Source organism: Taurulus bubalis (assembly GCF_910589615.1).
Source record: "Taurulus bubalis genome assembly, chromosome: 4".
Lineage (NCBI taxonomy): Eukaryota > Metazoa > Chordata > Actinopteri > Perciformes > Cottidae > Taurulus > Taurulus bubalis.
In genome coordinates this window covers 2,098,804-2,122,765 of record NC_136592.1, presented here as the reverse complement: position 1 = coordinate 2,122,765, position 23,962 = coordinate 2,098,804, and the positions used below count along the sequence as shown (strand labels likewise).

At 44.4% G+C, this 23,962-nt stretch overlaps 2 protein-coding genes across 2 annotated transcripts in view; both read left to right on the top strand.

Annotated features, from left to right (window-relative positions):
- Nucleotides 1-1,472: 1,472 nt before the first annotated feature.
- On the top strand, nt 1,473-2,907 carry tlnrd1 (talin rod domain containing 1; the record flags this gene model as incomplete). The annotated part of the gene is made up of 1 exon (XM_079216659.1): nt 1,473-2,907. One exon carries the CDS (start codon nt 1,473-1,475, stop codon nt 2,535-2,537), a length of 1,065 nt encoding a protein of 354 aa, XP_079072785.1. The 3' UTR covers nt 2,538-2,907.
- A 15,148-nt stretch (nt 2,908-18,055) lies between these two features.
- Nucleotides 18,056-23,962, top strand: part of il16 (interleukin 16) — a gene marked incomplete at its 5' end in the record, with an annotated part of 54,539 nt that continues 48,632 nt past the window's right edge. The window contains 4 exons of the mRNA XM_079217439.1: nt 18,056-18,411; nt 18,971-19,058; nt 19,240-19,289; nt 19,455-19,645. Of these exons, the coding sequence (XP_079073565.1) occupies nt 18,056-18,411; nt 18,971-19,058; nt 19,240-19,289; nt 19,455-19,645 (685 nt within the window). The remainder of the gene's footprint in view (nt 18,412-18,970; nt 19,059-19,239; nt 19,290-19,454; nt 19,646-23,962) is intronic.

Genomic DNA, 23,962 nt, shown 5'->3' with positions numbered 1-23,962 from the left:
ATATACATATACATACATACATATATATATATATATATATATATATATATATATATATATATATATGTATATATGTATATATGTATATATATATATATATATATAGATATACACACACACACACACACACACACACACACACACACACACACACACACACACACACACACACACACACACATGGTTTTAGAACATTCTCTCACTGCCATGAATACAATTCTAGATGTAAATTACACAATAATGTTTTCACGAGATACATATTCCAAAGTGTTATTATTGAATAATTTAAACTCGGTGTTCCTAAAACATCCCCATGGCGCCGGGGAGTGCTAGCCAACTCGGCTTTTATTTTGAAAAGACACGCTTCCGGTGTCACTTTAGCTAGCTCGGCTGACGTCACAGGGATGGCTCATGGCAGATTAGCAGTCAGTCCTAAAAGTAAAAGCAGTCAGAACTCCTCGGTGTGGCTCGGTTCTTCCTCCGTGCCTCCGGCAGCGTGACCCCCGCCTCTCAGCCGGGTGGACCGGGACTCTCAGCCGGGGACTTTGGCGGAGAGAGCCTGGTTGTTTCGCTTCAACGTCTCTGCGTCGCCGCCGCTGCGCGCGGCCACACCCTCCTGCTTCCTCATAGTGCGGCAGCGGGAGCGCGCAGCGCCGCTTTGAATCTCTGGAATAACGGCCCTTCTTCACCGTGTCCCGGTCCGAGGCGGCGGAGCCTCCGTACACGCGAGTGGACTGTTCGAGGACCAGAGACGGACATGAGAAGCGAGGCTCCTCCGAAGACATGCGGGGCTTTTCCATACCTGGTCCCGGGTTGAGACGCGTAGCTTGTGAGCCCGGGCTGAGTGCAGGAGAAGCGGACTGCGGGGGACTTGACTCGGGAGGACTCATGGAATGATGGTGCTGGAGGGACACGGTCCCGCCGGAGCCCTGTCGACCAGCAGGAGTCCGCCAGGCCGGGAAGCACCGGGAAGCAGTCGGACCAGACCTCGGTGCTCCAGGCTCCTGGCTCCGCTGCGGGTTCCGAGATGAGACCCTGCTGGAGGGAAGACTCACGTCCTCTAGGAGCTATTGAACACGTTCTCTAGGAGCTAGTGAACACGTCTCTCAGTGTGTTTATGGGTTCTCATGAAACAATGGGAATATTGACTTTGATGTAGTTTGAGGCATTTCATTAACATGGAGCAGCTCCTTACACTGACCTCTGACTCTGTGGACGTGTTATAGTTAATAGTTAATAACCAGCAGAGCTTGCATGGTGGTTTTCTTACTGAGGAAACAATCCTCTCAGAGTAAATGCAGTTATTGAGCTCTTCATGTTTACCTTGAGAACACAGTATGTGACCTTTACTCTGAAGCTGTTTGGCCAGTTATTTAAACAAGTTAGTAAAAAGCAGGGAGGCTTATCTTAATGTCTTAAACGCTGGGATGCAGCAGCCCAGAAGTACAAGGAAGTGAAGAAGAGCAGTTATCATGGCCACCGGTGGCTCCGGCAGGTCGGCGAGCGAGGGATCCCCCAGCAGCCCCGGGGTCAGCCTGCAGCAGAGGAAGCGCCTGTCCTCCACCTGCGACACCTGCAAGGGCCGCATGCAGCTGGTGGCCGACCTGCTGCTGCTGTGCAGCGAGACGCGGCCGGTCGTGACCTCCGAGGGCGCGGCGCTGGCCGACACCTTCGACCGGTGCCGCGACACGGTCATCGCCCGCACCAAGGAGCTCTCCATCCTCACTCACGACATCCAGAGCCAGCTCAACATGGGCCGCTTCACCGAGGTGGGCGACCGGCTGCTGGAGGTGGCCGACCTGGTAGTGTCCCTGACCGAGTGCTCGGCCCACGCCGCCTACCTGGCGGCCGTGGAGACCCCGGCCTCGCAGCCCTGCCTGCCGGGCCTGGTGGACCGCTACAAGGTGACCCGCTGCCGGCACGAGGTGGAGCAGAGCTGCGGCGTGCTGCGGGTCACGCCGCTGCCGGACCTCACGCCACAGCTCCTCTTGGAGCTCTCCCAGAACATCTCCACCAACCTCAAGAACCTAACGGACATCTCCTCGCTCGCCAGCGAGAGGTCCAGGGACCGCTTCGCCAAAGAGCAGTTCAAGCTGAGCGTCAAGAGCATGAGCACCAGCGGCACGGCCTTCCTGGCCTGCGTCAGAGAGCTGAAGACGCAGCCCAGCGAGCTGACCCGGAGCCGCTGCGTCCTCTTCAGCGCGGCGCTGGTGCAGGCGGTCAGCGCCCTGGTCGGGTTCGCCTCGGAGCCTCAGTTCCTGGGCCGAGCCGCCAGCATCTCCGCAGAAGGGAAGGGCGTGCAGACCGCGGTGCTGGGCGGCGCCATGAGTGTGGTGTCGGCCTGCGTCCTCCTCACGCAGGGCCTCCGAGACGTCGCTCAGCACCCCGAGAGCAGCTCCAAGATGGCGGACTACCGCGAGCGTCTGCGTAACTCGGCGTGCGCCGTGTCGGACGGCTGCACTCTGCTCACCCAGGCGCTCAGAGAGCGCTCCTCTCCCAGGACGCTGCCGCCCGTCAACTCTCATTCTGTGAATTAGTTTAGGAAGAGGCCGCACGGGGTCCTGTCCTGACCTCCCAAAGAGACTCGCCCAGGCTCTCCCTGCTCCTCAGGGTCCCAGCAGGAGGCGGTCTGCGGGTCGTCCCTGTGGCTCGGGGTCAGGGTCGCGCTGGATGCGGCTCGGACCCGGTTCCTCCGCTGACCCGCTCTCACCGACAGACGGCGCTTCAGACCTGAAACGTTTACCTCAGTTTTCAGCGGCCGTGGTGACGGCAGCCTCACTGTGAAGCTGCTGCTGACCTCATGATGCTGCTTTGTGAGGTCGGAAAGATCTGAGTCTCAATGCTTGTTTTGTTTTTCCTAATTGGTAAAAAGCTGCTGTGAGTGTGTGCCATAGGTTTTACACTATTTACCAGACTTCCCATAGTATTTTAAAGTGTTTGATCATGCATGTAATGGAGTATTTATTTCAACAATTAAAAATGTTGTTTCTGACATGCTGTTGTTGGGTTAATGCTGTTGGTAAAGCCAGGTGGTAGAACGGCTCTCTTCACTCATAGCACCTGGGGTCGCGTGTCTCTGAACCACTAAGGGTCCATAGCACAGGAAAAGACTAGAATAGTTTCTAACACTGACCCAGTAGAACGGTTTTCTGAGATTAAAGCGATGACAGCTATTGGTTAATAAAAGAATGCTTCGTGGGTGAATTACAATCAGAACCATTGATTGCCATGTGTGCTTTCACATACAAGGAGTTTGTCCTGGTGGGAGGTTCATACATTTAATATTTAACAATAAACAGAGGGCAATAACGGGAGCATGAATATTCACAATTATTAGAGTATAGTAGAACATAAAACTTAAAATAAAGTGCACAGTCAACAGATAGCAGTACTTTAAGGTGTGATGTAAGTGTTATGTGAAGGGGACAGGTGCATTTATATGAGCTGTGCAGGGGAGGGATGTGTAATGTGTGTTTAACCTTTAGTTCATGAAGACTGACCAAATGGATTGTTTCACACCCTAGCAACTCCAATGTTGTTCTGTCTGTTTCCAGCATCAATACATGCTGTAATGGGGACATGTCCTCAACACAGCATGTATTGGGGTTTGGGTTAGTTCATATCTGTTAGTTTCAGCTTCTCAATTGTGAAGATGGACCTTTGGTCTTTTATATTATTGTTCTCTTTCAAAACATGAAATCTTGTTTAGCTTGTTAGCTAGCATAGTGTCATAGCATTGTGCACATAGTGTAATGACCTTATTACATAGTGTAATGACCTTATTATTACATAGTGTAATGACCTTATTATTACATAGTGTAATGATGTTGGTGACTGGTGACGTGAACACGTGTGACATGATGACGTGAACATGTGAACACGTGATGACGTGAACATGTGAACATGTGATGACATGAACATGTGAACACGTGATGACGTGAACCTGTGAACACGTGATGACGTGAACATGTGAACACGGGACAAAGGGATAGAATCCTAGCCAAAATAATTAATTTATGTTTCTTTATTTTTAGCAAAGACACATTTCAATAGAGACACACACATCAAAACAAGTTGTGCCTGAACCCTCCCGTTCACTACAGCCAGCTAATAGACAGAAGAAGTTCTCTATAGTGAGCAGTGGTTTGAGTATTAGGATAGTTATGAATCATCGAATTACATTACTTACTCTTTGCTGCTACTCTGTCAAGCTGTCAGAGCTACGTTATCGTCACTGACCTGAGAGAAATATCATATTATAATATTTAGTTTGTTCCAAATAAAGTGCTATTTGAGAGAAAGCAGACTGAAGGTCCATTATGTGTTTGAAGGATGCATGGGGATGAAAACAAGTTCAAAACCACCACGTCACCTGGAGATCCAGACAGAAGACAACGACATGAAGGAACAACAGTTAACTGTTACAATTATTGAAAGACCTTCAGTAGCTAGCATAGCATAGAAATGCTAAAGCTGGCTATGACGTGCACCACTAACACGTTATAAATGCATATCTCCTCCAACCTCTCCGGGTAACGAGTGTCACTGTTACACTGATGTTACTAGGACTAGCTCCAATGCTAACAGCCTGACACCACTAACATGTTATGAATGCATATCTCCTCCTCTCCGGGTAACGAGTGTCACTGTTACACTGATGTTACCAGGACTAGCTCCAATGCTAACAGCCTGACACCACTAACATGTTACAGGGCTCTCAAGTGTCACGCATTGAGCGTAACTGTCACGCATTTCGGTCTTAAGTCACGCCCTCCCGCCACACATCGTATTTCTCACTCTGAAAAAAAACTCTAGGCTATTTAATGTGCCGCAGCGCGCAAACATGACCTGGTCACGCTGCCCTCACCATGGAGGAATCAAGCACGTCTCCCCCGAATCCCCTGGACTCATCAGCCAATCAAAAAAAGAAATGGGCTACACGAATAGCCAATCAGAGAAACGTATCTGTTGTATCTGGGTGAAATGTAATCCAGCAACCAATGAAAATGAAGCTAATAATAATAATATGGGTGGGAGGGGGGCTGGTCTGTGGGCAGGGGTCACTCTTACCTGTCTTAAAATCTTGAGAGCCCTGCATGTTATAAATGCTCCTCCTGCTCTCCGGGTAACGAGTGTCACTGTTATACTGAAGTTACCAGGACTAGCTCCAATGCTAACAGCCTGACACCACTAACATGTTATAAATGCTCCTGCTCCTCCTCCTCTCCGGGTAACGAGTGTCACTGTTACACTGTGGTTACCAGGATTAGCTCCAATGCTAACAGCCTGACACCACTAACGAGTCTAGAGATAGCTGTCCACCCTGGTCAGAGTTGGATGATGCTAATCTGTGATTGGCCAGTCTCCGTTGGAGGGCGGAATTTATCAAGGGTTTATTGTATTTTGGGATTGTTGGCATTATGTAGTGTGAATGCCATGGACTGTACTTTTTTCATTTATTATGGGATGATATAGTAAATACATGTGATACTCATAATAGGTCACTCCATAGTGAACCAGGAGCTGCAAAGACCTGCTGCTCTCCGTGAGAAAGCATTGACCTGAACAATATTAGCATGAATCACAGGAGGATGTATAACAGTCACTGTATAACATAGCTATATGTACTTCTACTACAGTGTTGGACACTTCAATACAGCTCATCAGTTGACTGCAGATACCAAGCCGAAGGGCTCTCAGCTCTTGACCCAGCACTCCCTGGTAAAGCCCAAACTGTTGGCCCACAACAGGAAACCTGCAGCCTGTGCTATCAGGAGCAGCTTCCTCCACACAACAAAATGCTAGAGTCATAATTTCGGGCGAGGTTTTGTCCATTTCCTGCTGCAGGAGGGAAGCACTTGTCCATCCTCTCCCCCGGGGGAGCTCCACCCTGTGAGCAGCAGCAGCTGCAGTGGAGGAGAGACTGGAACCTTCAGACGCTCAACACATGCAGACCTGGTCTGAATGCCTGTCTCAACTCCTATGTTGATGGGGCAGTTTGTGACAGTAAAGAGCCAACCGTCGATAGATAAACTGTTTTGAGATATTCTGTTTAATTTCAGGTATTTTAATCTTGTAATTGTTATTGTAAGTCTGGCCTTATCCACGGCAGTATTCTCCCTGCTGGCTCGCAGGCTAGCAGTGAAGGTCTCCAGGTGTGTTGTAGTAACCCGAGCAGAGCAAACTGATCCTGGATGCATCATTTATTTATTTGGCAGATTAATTGACAGTGCTATATTTCTCTGACACAGGGGACGCTACAAGAAGAGATCGTTAGAAGCAACCTCACCCATACCCTGCACTAGAGTTCACATAGACTTGTAATCACAGTTACACAAGCGGCAGCAGGGTTGGATTGTTGGATAGTGCTGACCAATGAAATGATCATTTTTCAATTCAACTCAATTTATTTTGTACAGCCCACAATTACAAATTTGCCTCAGAGGGTTTTACAATTTGTACGACATCCTCTATCCTTTGACCCTCACGACAGAACAGGAAAAACAAAAAAACTTTAAGGGGAGAAAAAGGGAAGAACCTCAGGGAGAGCAACAAAGGAGGATCCCTCATAGGTGTCAAACTCAAGGCCCGCGGGCCGAATCTGGTCCGCCACATAATTTGATGTGGCCCGCGACTTTGGGGTTAGTCATTAATGACAAATGTGCACAGAACAATTCACAAATATATTCAATTTCAAATGCACACAGAATGGTTTACAAATACATTCCAATGATTTATATAAATGTAAAAAGAAAATTACAAATATATTTGTGCATTTGTATGTATTTGTGCATTTTTCTATTTCTTTGTGGATTTGTATGATTTATTTAAGAATCGCACTGCATTTCTTTGTCAGACTCCACTTTCACTAACGACGTAGTTATGAAGCGACAGTAGACGATGTTATGACGTCAGTCTGCAGCGTGGAACTACAACACTGTAGTCCATCTCTACCACAATGAAGCTGTAGTCCATCTCTACCACAATGTTTATGTTGTTAATAAAGTAATAGTATGTACCGGGTTGTTTACGTCATTAATAAAGTAATACTATGAACCGGGTTGTTTATGTTATTAATAAAGTAATACTATGAACCGGGTTGTTTATGTCATTAATAAAGTAATACTATGATCCAGGTTGTTTATGTTTTTAATAAAGTAATACTATGAACCGGGTTGTTTATGTTGTTAATAGTAGTTTAATAGTAGTTTAATAGTAGTTCCTGTCCTCAGCGAGCAGCGGGTGCTGTCGCGAGTCTCACAGGAGCCTCGCTCTCCGCGTCCAGAGTGAACATATATCCAGAGTGAACATTAATCCAGATGAACATTAATCGCGTAAAGCCGCCGCTGAGATACCTGTTAGCTGTCCTTCACATCTCCACCTCATTCAACCAGACTTCAGTGCTGTTGTTCAAGACAACATAGACTTTTCTCACTGAGTAAGAAAAACTGAAGAGGAGGGGGGGGGGCAGTGACTCGTCGAGAAGCTGACAAACTATGATCATTATGGGTTTTAAATTAAAACCCATAATGATCATATTTCGGGGTCCGGGGCATGCTCGCCCGTAAGAAAAATGTAATTATTCCATATTTTAAAGCATCAATCTGATGCATTTTGAGATGCTTTGTTTGCCAACCTGGGGAGAGCTGGAGAAACTTAACTTCAGGCATGAGTCAAAAAATATTATGGCCTGTCACTGGGTCTAACATGTACAGTATATGAGGCACAATATGGTAAGGGCACCACAAATGGCTTAATGCATAACCCCCACAAGAGATGGTGGACATGCTGTAACTTAACTTGTCTACTCTTAAATCATGATTGATAGCCAATACAATGTAATTCAGATTGTAATACATTTTATTGGCAAAGATAACAATTTACAGTTCGTAATACTCTCAGAACCAGATTATTTTTTCTTCTTTGCCTGAACCACCAGTGTCTCCATCGCCCGCTTTCGCTGTTTTGCCACATGTCTCAGCCTCGCCCTTTTCTCTTCTTCAGCAGTCTGTTTCTTGGCCTGCTGAGCACTGCTAGATGCTTCTGATGGTGGTCTGCACTGGTGATGCAAGGTCCTTCGCGTTCAGTGTTGGGGTAGTTACTCAGAAAAAGTAACTAGTTGCAAGTTACTAGTTACTTCTGAAAATTGTAACTAGATTACTTTACTAGTTACTGCATTTGAAAAGTAACTACACTACTAGTTACTTTACTTTCCATTTTTTTAAGCAAATGTACAAATTAACCGTAAAGATACCTGGACAAACATCATGGCCCTTTCATCACTTTATTTTCAATGTTCAATAAAGGGCATCTCTTAGCCTTTCCACATAGTGTATTGTAATTGTAAACATGTAAAACAAAATGGCATATAAAACTCAGCCATTAACTTGAACGAACATCAACCCTGTTCACACTGTCTGACCAAAGAAATATGCCTCACTTTAGAATCCACAAACAACAGGATACAAGAGGCTGTGTATGGTGGGGACATTCAGGTCGGTCAAACAGCATAACACATTGAAAACAGGCGTTTGGAAACATGAGACTCCACTAAACCAAATGGGGGCCGACTCCTAAGAACAAAACCAGCTTGTTATAGGAATCATTGTAGTGGTTTAAGAAAGATAGAAAAATAAATGGTACTTTTGGTGATTGTACGCTGCAGCTGAGCGGACTGATCGCTGGAGTTTCATACTAGAGTGAAGACGATCACAGATTAAACTCAAGTTTTATATTAAATCTGTTAAAGTATTCACCATCTGGTTAAAATATGTTCATTGTAGGTCTGAACCACAAAAGGACCACAAACTACTGTCTTCTAAGATTGTATCTGTTGTTTCCCTCAATAACTTGTATTATGTATGTCATTAAAATCAGAGAGCTGGAGAGAGGAAACACTTTTTACAACACGTAATGAAGAGAAACTATATTTATATTGTGGGTTATTTTAAAATGTCACAATCAGACTCATTCCGCCAGTAGAAATGGATCCTGCGCGTATAAGCAGGACACATCACAGTATATAAATACTCAATGCAGATTATTAAACGGTAACAGACGACAGAGAAAACATCTCCACTCTGACACTCATGATACCTGTGTCTTTATTAATGTAAGTAGTAGTTTAACACCACTAAATCAACTATTTTAAGTGCATTTTTATTGGAATGTTCTCTAAAAACTCTCCGGACAAAACTCCGCCAGCTGTTAAAGCGACTAACAGCTGATCAGATGTGATCCGCTGTCAGTCGGTCGCAGTCATCAGAAACCTACGTCGCTTCACGTGACGCTTCAGAGGAAAGGACGTCTCATGTCTATTAAAACATATTTCCTCGCGTCTTCTCTCCGCGCTTGGTTGAGGGAAACGGGGATGCAATTTAGAGACTTGCGACGTACCCTGTGATAGACTGTTCATCAGGAAGTGTCGTGTGACTCGGGCGCCACTAAAAGAAAACTTTTCGGACTGGTAAAAATGTCTTGAGTAACGCAGGAACGTGCGTTACTGAGGTAGTAAAGTAGTGTAGTTACCAATATGTTGAGTGTTTACTTTGATACCTATAATAGTAATTACGTTACTGTAATCCGTTACTTTGTAACTCGTTACCCCCAACACTGTTCGCGTTAATATTTCCATGCACTCGCGCTCCCTTCTGGCACACGCACCTGTTTGCAGTTCACTGAATATAAATACCCCCCGACAAAAAAATTCGCATCGAATCTACACGATTCACGTAGGTCACCTATTTTGGCTTCAAAACGGCGAATTTCATGCACACCTCTCTCTGTGTGACAGTGATTACAACCGCATAACTCTATGGATTATAATTAACTAGAGGATACACTTTTTCCTACACGTAGATCTTAGACCCTTAAATATAAACAGTAGCCCGGCCACCCTACGGAGGAAACTCATTTCGTTTTTTTTTTATTAAAATAAAAAGTTGGATAAAATCTCCATTGTCCTCTCCTTATATGTAGTGAGGTGTCGGTAGGTAGAACTTATATGTAGTCAGGTGTCGGTCGGTAGAACTGAGCCGCCGCTGAGTCGCCGCTCTCCTGTCTGACGCCACACGCTGCCACGGACTCTCCGCTGCCAGTAATCTCACTCGCTGTCTCTCCAACAACGTTAGCTAGCTGACTGGCTTGCCATTAAAAAACTGGTGGGAGGGGAATGAAGCCGCTGTAGACATCTTAACGCTGATTGGCCAAGACTCGACAGTCAAAGATCTTCTATTGCGAAGATGTTCATGACCCCCCGCCCCCTCCCAAAAACAATATGGTAAGGGCACCACAAATGGCTTAATGCATAACCCCCACAAGAGATGGTGGACATGCTGTAACTTAACTTGTCTACTCTTAAATCATGATTGATAGCCAATACAATGTAATTCAGATTGTAATACATTTTATTGGCAAAGATAACAATTTACAGTTCGTAATACTCTCAGAACCAGATTATTTTTTCTTCTTTGCCTGAACCACCAGTGTCTCCATCGCCCGCTTTCGCTGTTTTGCCACATGTCTCAGCCTCGCCCTTTTCTCTTCTTCAGCAGTCTGTTTCTTGGCCTGCTGAGCACTGCTAGATGCTTCTGATGGTGGTCTGCACTGGTGATGCAAGGTCCTTCGCGTTCAGTGTTGGGGTAGTTACTCAGAAAAAGTAACTAGTTGCAAGTTACTAGTTACTTCTGAAAATTGTAACTAGATTACTTTACTAGTTACTGCATTTGAAAAGTAACTACACTACTAGTTACTTTACTTTCCATTTTTGTACAAAATGTACAAATTAACCGTAAAGATACCTGGACAAACATCATGGCCCTTTCATCACTTTATTTTCAATGTTCAATAAAGGGCATCTCTTAGCCTTTCCACATAGTGTATTGTAATTGTAAACATGTAAAACAAAATGGCATATAAAACTCAGCCATTAACTTGAACGAACATCAACCCTGTTCACACTGTCTGACCAAAGAAATATGCCTCACTTTAGAATCCACAAACAACAGGATACAAGAGGCTGTGTATGGTGGGGACATTCAGGTCGGTCAAACAGCATAACACATTGAAAACAGGCGTTTGGAAACATGAGACTCCACTAAACCAAAAGTAGACATCTTAACGCTGATTGGCCAAGACTCGACAGTCAAAGATCTTTTATTGCGAAGATGTTCATGACCCCCCGCCCCCTCCCAAAAACAAAAACTCTTCGCATCTACACGATCCACGTAGGTCACCTATTTTGGTTTCAAAACGGTGAGGGATTTTCATGCCTGTAGAATAAAATAGTCTATAACATCTGAAAATAAATGCAATATTGAATTGAATGACCAGTCATATAGAAGCATAACAAAAAAAATACATCTTTTTTTTCTTCCCGAGCATATATTTTTGATTTATATTCTGTTGTTAACTTGCTGTTGCTCCAGAGTGTTACATTGTTCTGATAACATTACTTTAAAGTAAAAGCGTGCAATACACTAGTTTTTACTTCATTATTGAATTTGGCGCATAATGCGATTAATCAGCTAATTTTTTTCAACTTTGCCCAGCCCTAATATATATATATATATATATATATATATATATATATATATATATATATATATATATATATATATATATATGAAGACGATCACAGATTAAACTCAAGTTATACACTCACCTAAAGGATTATTAGGCACACCATACTAATACTGTGTTTGACCCCCTTTCGCCTTCAGAACTGCCTTAATTCTACGTGGCATTGATTCAACAAGGTGCTGAAAGCATTCTTTAGAAATGTTGGCCCATATTGATAGGATAGCATCTTGCAGTTGATGGAGATTTGTGGGATGCACATCCAAGGCACAAAGCTCCCGTTCCACCACATCCCAAAGATGCTCTATTGGACTGAGATCTGGTGACTACGGGGGCCATTTTAGTACAGTGATCAACTGTACTCATCACAACTCATTGTCATGTTCAAGAAACCAATTAGAAATGATTCAAGCTTTGTGACATGGTGCATTATCCTGCTGGAAGTAGCCATCAGAGGATGGGTACATGGTGGCCATAAAGGGAAGGACATGGTCAGAAACAATGCTCAGGTAGGCCGTGGCATTTAAACGATGCCCAATTGGCACTAAGGGGCCTAAAGTGTGCAAAGAAAACATCCCCCACACCATTACACCACCACCACCAGCCTGCACAGTGGTAACAAGGCATAATGGATCCATGTTCTCATTCTGTTTAAGCCAAATTCTGACTCTACCATCTGAATGTCTCAACAGAAATCGAGACTCATCAGACCAGGCAACATTTTTCCAGTCTTCAACTGTCCAATTTTGGTGAGCTCTTGCAAATTGTAGCCTCTTTTTCCTATTCGTAGTGGAGATGAGTGGTACCCGGTGGGGTCTTCTGCTGTTGTAGCCCATCCGCCTTAAGGTTGTGTGTGTTGTGGCTTCACAAATGCTTTGCTGCATACCTCGGTTGTAACGAGTGGTTATTTCAGTCAAAGTTGCTCTTCTATCAGCTTGAATCAGTCGGCCCATTCTCCTCTGATCTCTAGCATCAACAAGGCATTTTCGCCCACAGGACTGCCACATACCGGATGTTTTTCCCTTTTCACACCATTCTTTGTAAACCCTAGAAATGGTTGTGCGTGAAAATCACAGTAATTGAGCAGATGTTAAATACTCAGACCGGCCCGTCTGGCACCAACAACCATGCCACGCTCAAAATTGCTTAAATCGCCTTTCTTTCCCATTCTGACATTCAGTTTGGAGTTCAGGAGATTGTCTTGACCAGGACCACACCCCTAAATGCATTGAAGCAACTGCCATTTGATTGGTTGATTAGATAATTGCATTAATGAGAAATTGAACAGGTGTTCCTAATAATCCTTTAGGTGAGTGTATATTAGATCGGTTTTCTGGTTCACGATCTGGTTAAAATATGACAAACACAACAAAAGGACCACAAACTACTTTCTGCATTTATAAAAAGATTTGACATGTCCACTCTGACAGTGATGTCTTTATTAATATAAGTAGTATTTTAAGTGGTTGTTTATTAGAATGTTTGATAAAAACTTTCCGGACCAGAAAACATCTCTGTTACACTGATCATGTGTTCAGACACAAACTCCATTATATGTCTCCAGCTGTTAAAGTGACTGACAGCTGATCCAGATGTGATCAGCTGATCACAGAGGGAAACAGGGATGCACATCTGTGCTCAGATAACAAGGATCAGGGCAGTTTGATGACATCTGGTGGAAGAAAGGAGAATTGCAATACAGCTTGAAATTAGATGCAGCATTCTGGAAACATGGGAATGTGGCTGGAAGAAGGATAGAGAGACGAAAAGGGCAAAAAGTAAACAAAACTGAGAAAGCAGTGATGAAAAATAAATTCCAGTTCAATGCACAAAGTTAGTCTACCATGATGACAAAGAGGGAGGGGAGTGTACTATTGTTTAAATGTAGGCCCACAGAAGGGGTATACGGGAGGCAGGGTCAGGTCAGCGAGAACAGACAGGATGTTTACCTCTGAGGGGTGGTCCACTTCCTCCACAGTCCAGTACAGAGGAGTGACACAGTGACCCACATCTTTTCTGTGCCTCCCTCTAGTGGCTCACCTGCGTCAATGTGGTTCTCCTTCAGTGGAGAACCACATTGAGGAGTTGGATTTTGTAAGGCAAGGCAAGTCAATTGAAAGTGCTTCACATAAAACCATTAAAAGCATCATAAAATAATGCAAAAATAAAACAAGGTTTAAGAACAATTAAGGACATTCATTAAAGCATTAAAAAGAGTCAGTAAAACATTAAAAAGCACAACAAAATAGAATGAAAGTTGCAGTGCAGTGCAGTTAAGAAATAAAATGCAATGAATGTGGTTATAATTAAAGGCAACAGCAAACAGAAAAGCCTTCAATCTGGACTTAAAGGAGCTGAGGGTCTCTGAGGGTCTCAGCAGACCTGCAGCTTTCAGGGACCTTGTTCGAGATGTGTGGAGTAGAAAAGCTGAACGCTGCTTCTCCATGTTTGACTCTTGGAACAGGAAGAAAGGACAGAAACATAGTAACAGGCACTTTGTTTTTATATAACTATATTCTTGTAAAGAATGTAACTATTTCTGTGGACGAAGCATATATTATTAGTAACACTGGATAGTTTTGTCTGCTATACAACAACTGTATAAAAAGTAAGACTCAAAACGACTCATCTACTGATTCAGTTATGTGTGTTGTAATAGGTTACATCCATTTCAACGTATTTGTCTGGTGGCCAATATACTGTGGGGTCACAGCACAATCTGATTGGCCGGCTAGGAATTTTCCTCCTCCCACTGACATTTAAAGGTAAAACTTGTGCCCCCGAGTGAAATAGGCTCATTTATCAAGATGGCGATGGTCGTAACGACTGAGCAGCGTGCACGGTGCCCTCTGTAAACATGACTAGTCAGCACCGTGCAGTAAAGTAACCGTGAGCTAAATGTGCTCACTCTGCTAGCGTAAATATGCTAAAACAAAGTTGAGTTAGTAAATACACTTACCCATCTTCAAATGGATCCCTTCTGTCTGCATATTCCTCTTTCTCGCACGAGTCGAAGCCTTCAGGGTCTGACGCTCCTGTGTCATCGTCGCTACTCGCCAAAATCCCCACCACAGCTTCCTTCGTAGTAAAGTACGTCCTCGCCATAATCTCTCTTCCTTAGGACTTTAGCATGTTTACAAAGCTCAGGTGCTTGTTCTTTGTGATTTTCTTTTGTGTTCATTGGTCAGTATTTTCACAAAATGTCGACAGACATACGAATTGACAAATCACGGTGAAGGATTACTTTCGGCACCGCGTCACCGACACATCAATGCTCCTCTTCTGTGGGAATCGCCTTAGAGCTCACGGGACGAAGGAAGCAGAAAGCCTACAGATTCCTCTAGAATTTTAAACGTATTTTTGCGCCGTATTATCACGGAAATATGAATATACATTGTAAAACGCGGATCTGCGTCACGAGTTTCGGAAACGTTAATGAATGTTCTTAATTGTTTGTGAATCTTGTTTTCTTCTGCATTATGTTTTGATGCTTTTAATGGTTTTATGTGAATTACTTTATTTGCTATACAAATAAACTTGCCTTTATCAAGACGCTGAATCCCCAGTTGCTCCCCGGGCGCCTCACAGCAGCCCACTGCTCCTAGAATGCTAAGGATGGTTTAAATGCAACAACTTATTATTTAAATAGAAGAACTCTGAAATAAATAGGCCATGTCCACATTTAACCCACGTAATGTCCTCCCGTTTGCCATACACCTTTTGTCCTCTAGGGTCAAAAATGACCCCGCCTGGTTTCACTGACAATTTATACTATATGATTTAAATAACAATCAATTCTCTTTTGCACCTTTGGTCTCACTTCAGTCTAACCCATCACCACAATTTGTTCCCTTTGTTTTTGAATGTAGGGCCAATAGACCTTGTTTATATAAAAGTGTAGCCGGTTTTTGAGTGGAAATGAAACAATTAATTATTTTGACTTTATATTATTTTGACTATTTAACTTATTACAGAGTGGTACATGTCAAAGTTTAGTGAGGATGTTGCTTTTGAAATATTAAAATATGATATGCTTTTCAATATTTCTAATGGCAGAACATAATCACACCTGTTGACCCCATCTGGTTTGACTGTTATTTAAAGAATATAAAGTGGATACTTCCCCAGTTCTGTGTTACATCTTAATAACAGCTTCATTCAAACACAATCACAGCATTTCTTTATTCCATTTTAAATTTAAGGCCAATAATACCTCGAGTACATGAACTTTCACCTTGTTTATGAGTAATAAATAAATACAATTATTCTGACTATAGTTAATGATCAGGGTGTTGATAGATCATCATAGACTAGTATATGTCAAAGTTTAGTGAGGATGCTGTTTTTAAAACACTTCAATTTTTCTAATGGCAGCACATAATCACACCTGTTGTCCTCTGGGGTCAAAAACGACCGCATCAACAACAGTATCACCTCAAACTATATGGATACAAATCCAAGTCAATTGTTTTGATCATTTGAAAAAAGATTTGAACCCGAAAATTCAAGTTTTGGGTTCTTGAACTTGAAATTCAACAATGTATTCGGATAAAAAAAAAAAAAAAGCGGTATATGGAATACGTTTTTGTGTGTTAAATATCATTTTGATTCACTTGTGTTTTTTTCTTTTGATTCAAATATATTTGATACATTTTCAAGCAGATTTTATATTTTCAACTCTTTTTTTGTACAGTTCCTAATCTTATTTTATCGAGTTCAAATCTTTTTTTCAGTTTCAGGTCGTCTTTTTTTTCGGTTTCAAACTTTTGTTTCAAACTTTTTTTCAATCTGGCATCAGCACGCCGGCAGGGCTGGAGGCAGCGCCAAGAAGGCAGGGCCCAGGATGCAGGAACAAGGAGGCAGGGCCCAGGATGCAAGAACAAGGAGGCAGGGCCCAGGATGCAAGAACAAGGAGGCAGGGCCCAGGATGCAAGAACAAGGAGGCAGGGCCCAGGATGCAGGAACAAGAAGGCTGGGACAAGGAGGCAGGGCCCAGGATCAGTGGCGGCTGGTGACATTTTTTGGGGGGGAGGGGCGCAGTTGGGCGCCGCAGTTGGGCGCCGCGGTGTAAATAGCACTCAACACCTGAAGTGGCACCCCTCATTACACTGGCACCGTCATATGCCTGGCAGATGAGTTTACTTTTCTGCTCACCTGGGAGGATGGCAGCAAGGCATTCTTTTAATGCCACGGCAATGGTCTCTGCTGTAGCTGACTGCAGAGGGATGAACTCAAATAATCTTTCCTCCACATTAGCACCATTGATGTAGCGAAGCGCAAGCACAAGTTGGGTTTGTGTGCTAATGTCCATGGTCTCATCTGCTTGGATCGATAGAAAATCGCTGCTATGAGCTTCACTTATGATCTGTTCCCTCACAACAGACAGCATACAGTCAAGAAGCTCATTCAGTCGCGCTCTCGAGATGCTCTTTCAGTGCACTGTCAAGTGAGGCAACGACGTCCACCAAGCCACGGAATATCCCTGGGTTATCAGAGCTCTCGCTCTCATCATGACCACGCAGGGCCAACTCAAATGCACCACAGAACTTCACACAGTCCATTATTCCAAACAGGCTTAGCTTCATGCTGTTAGCTAGATGGCTGCAGCAAGATTCGTGCTTCTTACACTTCTCGGTGAAGTGCTTTAGATTCCTCATCCCTGTTGTAGTCCAGAGTGTTTCAGTCCCAGGACTTTGGAACAACAGACAGGGGAAGAAAAAAAACGCATTACTCACTGAGCATCCAACTAACCAGCTCCGGTTAGCATATCGGCTTGAGGAGAAGCTCCGGGTGTACGTCCTCCCGCGGTCAGTGCTTTGCTGCTGAATTTTTAAATCCGGACGTTCGGGTCCCAACTCTTTCAGCCTCTTCTCGTCAACATCTGACTGTCGGTTGAAAGGTGTTTCGCGTAGAGATACCACAGAGTTTTCAGTCGCCATGATAACATAATTAAAGTCTCCGCTAGTGTTGCTCGCGAAGCTACGTGGGAGCTATATGGGATGTGAGGGAATGATTAAAGGTCTCTGATTCGACGAATAGTCCAACCACGTTGCAATAAGAAACAATGTCATTGGCTGGGGGCGCACTTTTGTGCGCTCGAAAATTTTCTCGTTTCATCCGCCAATGAGAAGCTGTCCTCGCCGTAACGCCCCTGAAATGTTTGCTCGCTTCCATAGACTTCCATTTGGCCGGCGCCCCGAGAGGGGAGGGGCTTTTCTCAGTGATGATGAACGGCGATATATTATATTTGGTCACATTTAACTGGTTGTTGACAGGGGCTTACGGTCTCCCACACACATTTAGCGCGTCAACACGGTATATTTCTTATTTAAATTATTTGGTATACAATGTTTTTTGACAATATATATATATATTTTTTTTTTCTTCTTTTTTTTTTTTCACCGCAAAATTTTAAGAGGCGCGGCGCCCTAGCGCCCTCTATTGACGCACCGCCACTGCCCAGGATACAGGGCCCAGGATGCAGTGCCCAGGATGCAGAGACAAGGAGGCAGGGCCCAGGATGCAGGGCCCAGGAGGCTGGGACAAGGATACAGGGCCCGGGATGCAGGGCCCAGGATGCAGGGCCCAGGATGCAGGGACAAGGAGGCAGGGCCCAGGATGCTGGAACAAGGAGGCAGGGCCCATGAGGCAGGGACAAGGATGCAGGGCCCAGGATGCAGGGATAAGGATGCAGTGCCCAGGATGCAGGGATAAGGTTGCAGTGCCCAGGATGCAGGGACAAGGAGGCAGGGCCCAGGATGCAGGAACAAGGAGGCAGGGCCCAGGATGCAGGGATAAGGATGCAGTGCCCAGGATGCAGGGACAAGGATGCAGGTACAAGGACGCAGAGACAAGAATGCAGGGCTCAGGATGCAGGACCGTCTCCAGACACAGCCACTTACCATGGAAACTTGAGAGGCTGAAATAACAAAGACTCCAGGGAAGAAGTAGAGTTAGTGATAGCCCCCATCCCTGGTTTTCATCTGTTATTTTTTACTGTTATTTACCGAGCACATTGTACTGCACTTTTACTGCTTGTTTTTGCACTTCTGGTTGGATTCTAAAACTGCATTTTGTGTACCTAGTACACTGAACATGAGTCATACACACACATATACTCAAGTGAGGAGTATAGGGTTCATGTGGACCACAGAGAAGGTATTCATCCTCATGCCCCCCCCCCCCTCTCACACACACACACACACACACACACACACACACACACACACACACACACACACACACACACACACACACACAAACACAGAACCTTGTAAAAGCCCTTGTAGGTGTCAGTGTCAAGCCCAGCTAAGTACGTGTGTTTTCCTCTCTGGAGCAGGCTCACAGGAAAGGGAGAGCTGTGCTTCGACTGAGACACTGTTGTGCTCTCCAGACAGAGGGGGAGGAAAAGGAGGAAGGAGGACGAAGGAGGTACAGGCATATTACCCCAGATGAATCCCAGTGAGGAAGGCACGCTGTGGGTAATGCATCATTTTCTGACCTAAAGTTCTGTCTGGATTTGTGGCTATCTGTCTGGAGTGAAGCCTCTGCATCTCCAGTCCAAGCTGTAAACACGTCTGAAAGACAACATCATGGACTCTGGTGAGTAGACAGAGGGATGTTTATAAGTGTTTTTAATTATTGAAACCGTGTGTCTCTCAGACTGGTATCCAAGTGGACATTAATGACTGTAAAGACTTTATGACAGAAAGGTAAGAAAGAAAATGTTGTTTGTTTGAGCATTGTGTAACTATCAAAAGTATTCGCAGAGCAGGGATCTGAAATGAGGTGTTTTTTTGGCCCGAGGGGTGTATGAGTGTACAGAGTTCCCTTTATGAAAACCCAAATTACATAACATTGTGTATGTCCATTCCAAGGGACCTTTCGAGCACCAATAGCTCAGTGAGGCCAGCAGTAGATGGGCAGGGCTTCCTCTGCTCTCCCACAGTACACGACCACATGGCAACACAGCCTACACTCCCATTCCACACTGACACAACCGAGGCTCCTAGAGAGGGAGATCTTAGCCTCACAATTCAGAATTCAACATCTTCATTTACCCTTCAGGGTCTGCAGCCTTTTTCTCGATTCTACCTTATTTCTTAAAATTCACCTTTTAAGGACTTGCATATGAGATATATACCCACGTGTGACATCTAAAATGAGGAATGACTTCATACTACAGATCAAGCTTCATGGGGTGTGTGCAAATGAAAAATTCATATTACAACAGTTTTTGTTTTCAAACAAAATATTGACTATATATTTGAGTCAAAATATGTACTATAGAAAAAAAAAACTCTTCACAATGTTTACAACTGGGATTCCCAACACATAGTGCGGGTAGATCGCATCCCATTAAAACAAAAAAAACTTTATCACCAAAACCCAGCTCCCAGTGTGCAAATTAATGTTAATCACCACGGACGCTGCGCCCGCAATGGTCTGCCAAGTGTAGGGAGGACGATGTTTTCCCCGACTTCCTTAATTACCACAGCATAATACACCAACAAGCATTATGTGCTACAATGCTAAACAGGAAAGAGATCACGGATGTGGCAACGAAGATCGTCTATTCGAGCGAGAGCTCTTCAAAGACAGCTGTTGCGTGCGCATCTGGAGAAGGCTGACTCCACTCTGACTTCCTGCTGCACACTGATGTGAGACGGCTTATAGAGCTCTGTCCAGAGATAAAGGAGTTTCTCCATGTTGTTAAACATGCAGAATACAACCAACTAATCAGTGGCTGTAGACTTGGCATTTTTAACCGATCTGTTGAATGAACTTAATTTGAGCTGCAAGGGAAAGACAAAACTGTGGTTGATATGATCAGCTCAGTTAATGCTTTCAAATGGAAAATGCAACATCTGTCCTCAAAGCTGCAGCGCCATGATTCAAGGAACTTCCAAAGCCTGGCGTCAGAGCTGGAGACGCAACGGAAGACGTGTGCACAACTTGACAGAGCAGCTTGACAAGTGTCTGTTAGAGTTTATGAGAGACAGCCTTTTCCCACATGAAAAATATTAAGTCCAAACAGCGTTCCACCTTGACTGATGACCATTTGGTCTGCCTGAGGCTGACCAGTAGCTACTGTCCGGACTATGCAACCCTGCTGTTCCATTCAGTGACGTCATCAGAGTAAAATGTAATGACCAAACATGTACAGAATTGTATTGTGTACATGTTCATGCAGGGTTCATGCAGTTATGCAAGGTATGCCAATATTCTAAATATAAAGTATTGGTATATTTATACATTAATAATTATCACATTATTAATAGAGAGAGAGAGATTTAGCATTATTAACGTAGGTAGATCTTTTTGACTTGGTCATTTAGCTCGCGAGCCAAAAAAGTGTGGGCACCCCTGGTTTACACAATGTGCATGTTTCAATTTCAGTTTTGTTTTTACAAGAACAGTTTTCAGAACAAGAACAACATATGTACTCTGTATGTGTGTGTGTACTATGTACTCTGTATGTATGTGTGTATTATGTACTCTTTACCAGTGCATGGTCGCGTCGTGCAGAGTAAAACAGCGGAGGGGAGCAAAGGTGCCGTCTCTCTGCAGCAAGTCTTGTGTTTTAGTTCACTGCAAGAAAACGCTGCCCAGTCCCAATCTCCACCTTACGGACTCACCGACTTTGAGGCGCTCCCGCGAAGTCCCTGAGGGTTCAGTTCTGTCCGACTGTCACATTGTAGAGTGCTTGAGTCTCTGACAGATATCCATAACTCAGCATTAGATGCCGACTTTGCTCAAGGGAATTACCCACAGTTCATATTAATGTGACGTTAAAAAAGAAAAAGAAACATGCACTTTATTAGTAGCCTTGGGGAAATTCTTCTCTGCATTTGACCCATCCCTGGTTGGGGAGCAGTGGGCAGCCCAGTTTCCAATGGAAGAATGGAGAAGTAAACAAAGAGACACGTGTGCGTTCAGCCCAATACAATACATTTACACTACAACATTACGGATTAAAGATGGAACATAAAAACACATGAAATCAGAGGAATGCAAGCAGAAATTATATATATATTTTACATTCATCAAACATTTTGTTTTGACAAAACGAGTAGATAATTTAAATGACTTTGAAGACGTTCAACTCAGTAAATAAAAAGTATAAAATAAATACACAATTGTACACACTATTGTTGTATGTAGTCACGTGATATGTTGCAGCAAAGTGCTGTCATTCATATTCACACCATCAAGCCCTGAAGCCTCTCACACTCAGCCACTAAGCAGCTGCTGTCAGTGAGTCCCTGACGGTTCAGGGTTTGAGGGTTTAGGGAAAGATTGGGATTGGGTCTTTTTTTCTCAGTTGGATTGGTCCTGAGGGATTTCCTGAGTGTTCATTGGTAGTTTAACACAAAATGTCGACGGACACCTGAATTGACAAATCACTGTGAAAAGCGGAGCTCCACCCAGACTCCACAGAGTGTCAGCTCCTGTTACAGCCACTTAAGAGCACACAGAGGAGGGGTGCGGAAACTCCAGAGTTTGGCGAATCTAACAGCAGCAGATTCTTTTACGAAGATATGCATATTTAAAAAACGTAAATACTTTCAATCACGCCAGCGTGATTCAAGACCCCAGAAGGTTAATAGATGATCTCAGTGATTGTACACATTGTGAAAGTGGTGGATTATTCATAGCATGACTCACTTCAGGTGGCTCTCTTGGCTGTTCTCTGAAGGCCCCGCTCCTTCTCACAGACTGGAAACAAGAATCCTGAGTGAAACCTCGAAACAACACTCACGTTGTTCAGCCGAGCTGCACCAGCCCCCCGAGCAGCCCCCAACCCTGCTCTCTCAATCAGGGTCTGTTCCACAAGCTGCCCTGAGACACTGCCTTCAGATGTTACTGCAGTCAGTGTTTCTGTGAGGACGTGTACACACACATGAACACACACATACATACATGAACACACACTCATACACACACAGATACACACGGTTTCGTCCCCTTTTCAGTCTAATGCCGTGTTCACACCGGACGCGACGCGAATTTGCGGCGCGACCAGTTTACATGTAAAGTCAATCCACAGACGCGCTGCGGCGCGAATTTGCGAATTTGCGGCGAGATAGACGCGTTGGAGGCGGCGCGAACAGAACGTTTGACCTGGGGCAAACAAAGCGAAGGACGCGGCGCGAATTAGCGTGAGTTGAATTATCCCAACTCTGGCAAAGAAATCGCGTGACGCAAAGTTGCGGCAGCCAATCAGCGTTGAGAATCAGCGTTGAGAAGCTCCGCCCTTCACCACCGCCGTCTCCCCGTTTCTGAATGAAACTGCTGCTGCTCCGCCTGAACCAGCGCTGGTAGCGGCTTCATTGAGACGCTGTTGTGGGACTACTGATACTATTTTGAACCCAGACACCATGGAGTTTGATGTTCCGACATATGTGGAGTTTACACAAAAAGTATAAAGGGGGTTATTTCCATGGTGGATGGCATAATCGGTATCGTTTTACGGAGATACGCGAGACGCTGTTCCTGAAGGAGTCGGTGAAATTCACCGAGCTGTGTGCGGCTACGGATGATGTTATGAACCCAAATACGAGGGCGTTTCATGTTCCGACATGTTTGGGACTTTCACAACAAGTATAAAGCAGAACTAGTGGTTATTTATTCCATGGTCGATAGCGGAAATGAAAGCTTCGTCATTTGTCTCTTACAGAGGCAAGCAACAGAGCTAAGCCACGCCCCTTTGGTCGCAAATTCGCGTTGCGTCCGGTGTGAACACGGCATAAGGGGGGACGAACATGACAGCCAAAGAAAGTGAAAGAAAGTTAAAAATAGGAGCAGTGTTGGGGGTAACGAGTTACAAAGTAACGGATTACAGTAACGATATTACTATTATAGGTAACAAAGTAAAGTAACGCATTGCACTCAAAATATTTGTAACTACACTACTTTACTAGACCTAAGGAACGCGCTTTCCTGCGTTACCCAAGACATTTTTACCAGTCCGAAAAGTTCTCGTTTAGTGGCGCGCGAGTCACACGACACTTGATGATGCATGAACAATAGCAACAAGCTGCTAGCTAGCGCAGCTGCTGCTACTGCCCGCTGCTGCTGTTACTGCCCATCTGCCCAAGTCGGTTGTCGAGCCTGGTTCCGCTACCTTCGGAAGTCTTCGGGGAGCTAGCGGAAGTTAACGGAGAGTTAGCGGAAGTTAGCGGGGAAGTGACGGAGCGCTAGCAGGAGCCACAGCCGGCTACAGCGGGGAGCTAACGGGGACTCTGACCGAAGGTAGTAGCGGCTCGTAACCCGACGTTTACGGTAGATTGTTCATGCAGGAAGTGTCGTGTGACTCGTGCGATTATTATTATTGGAAATTATGTTAATTAATAATAATAAATTATTATTGAAAATTGAAAAT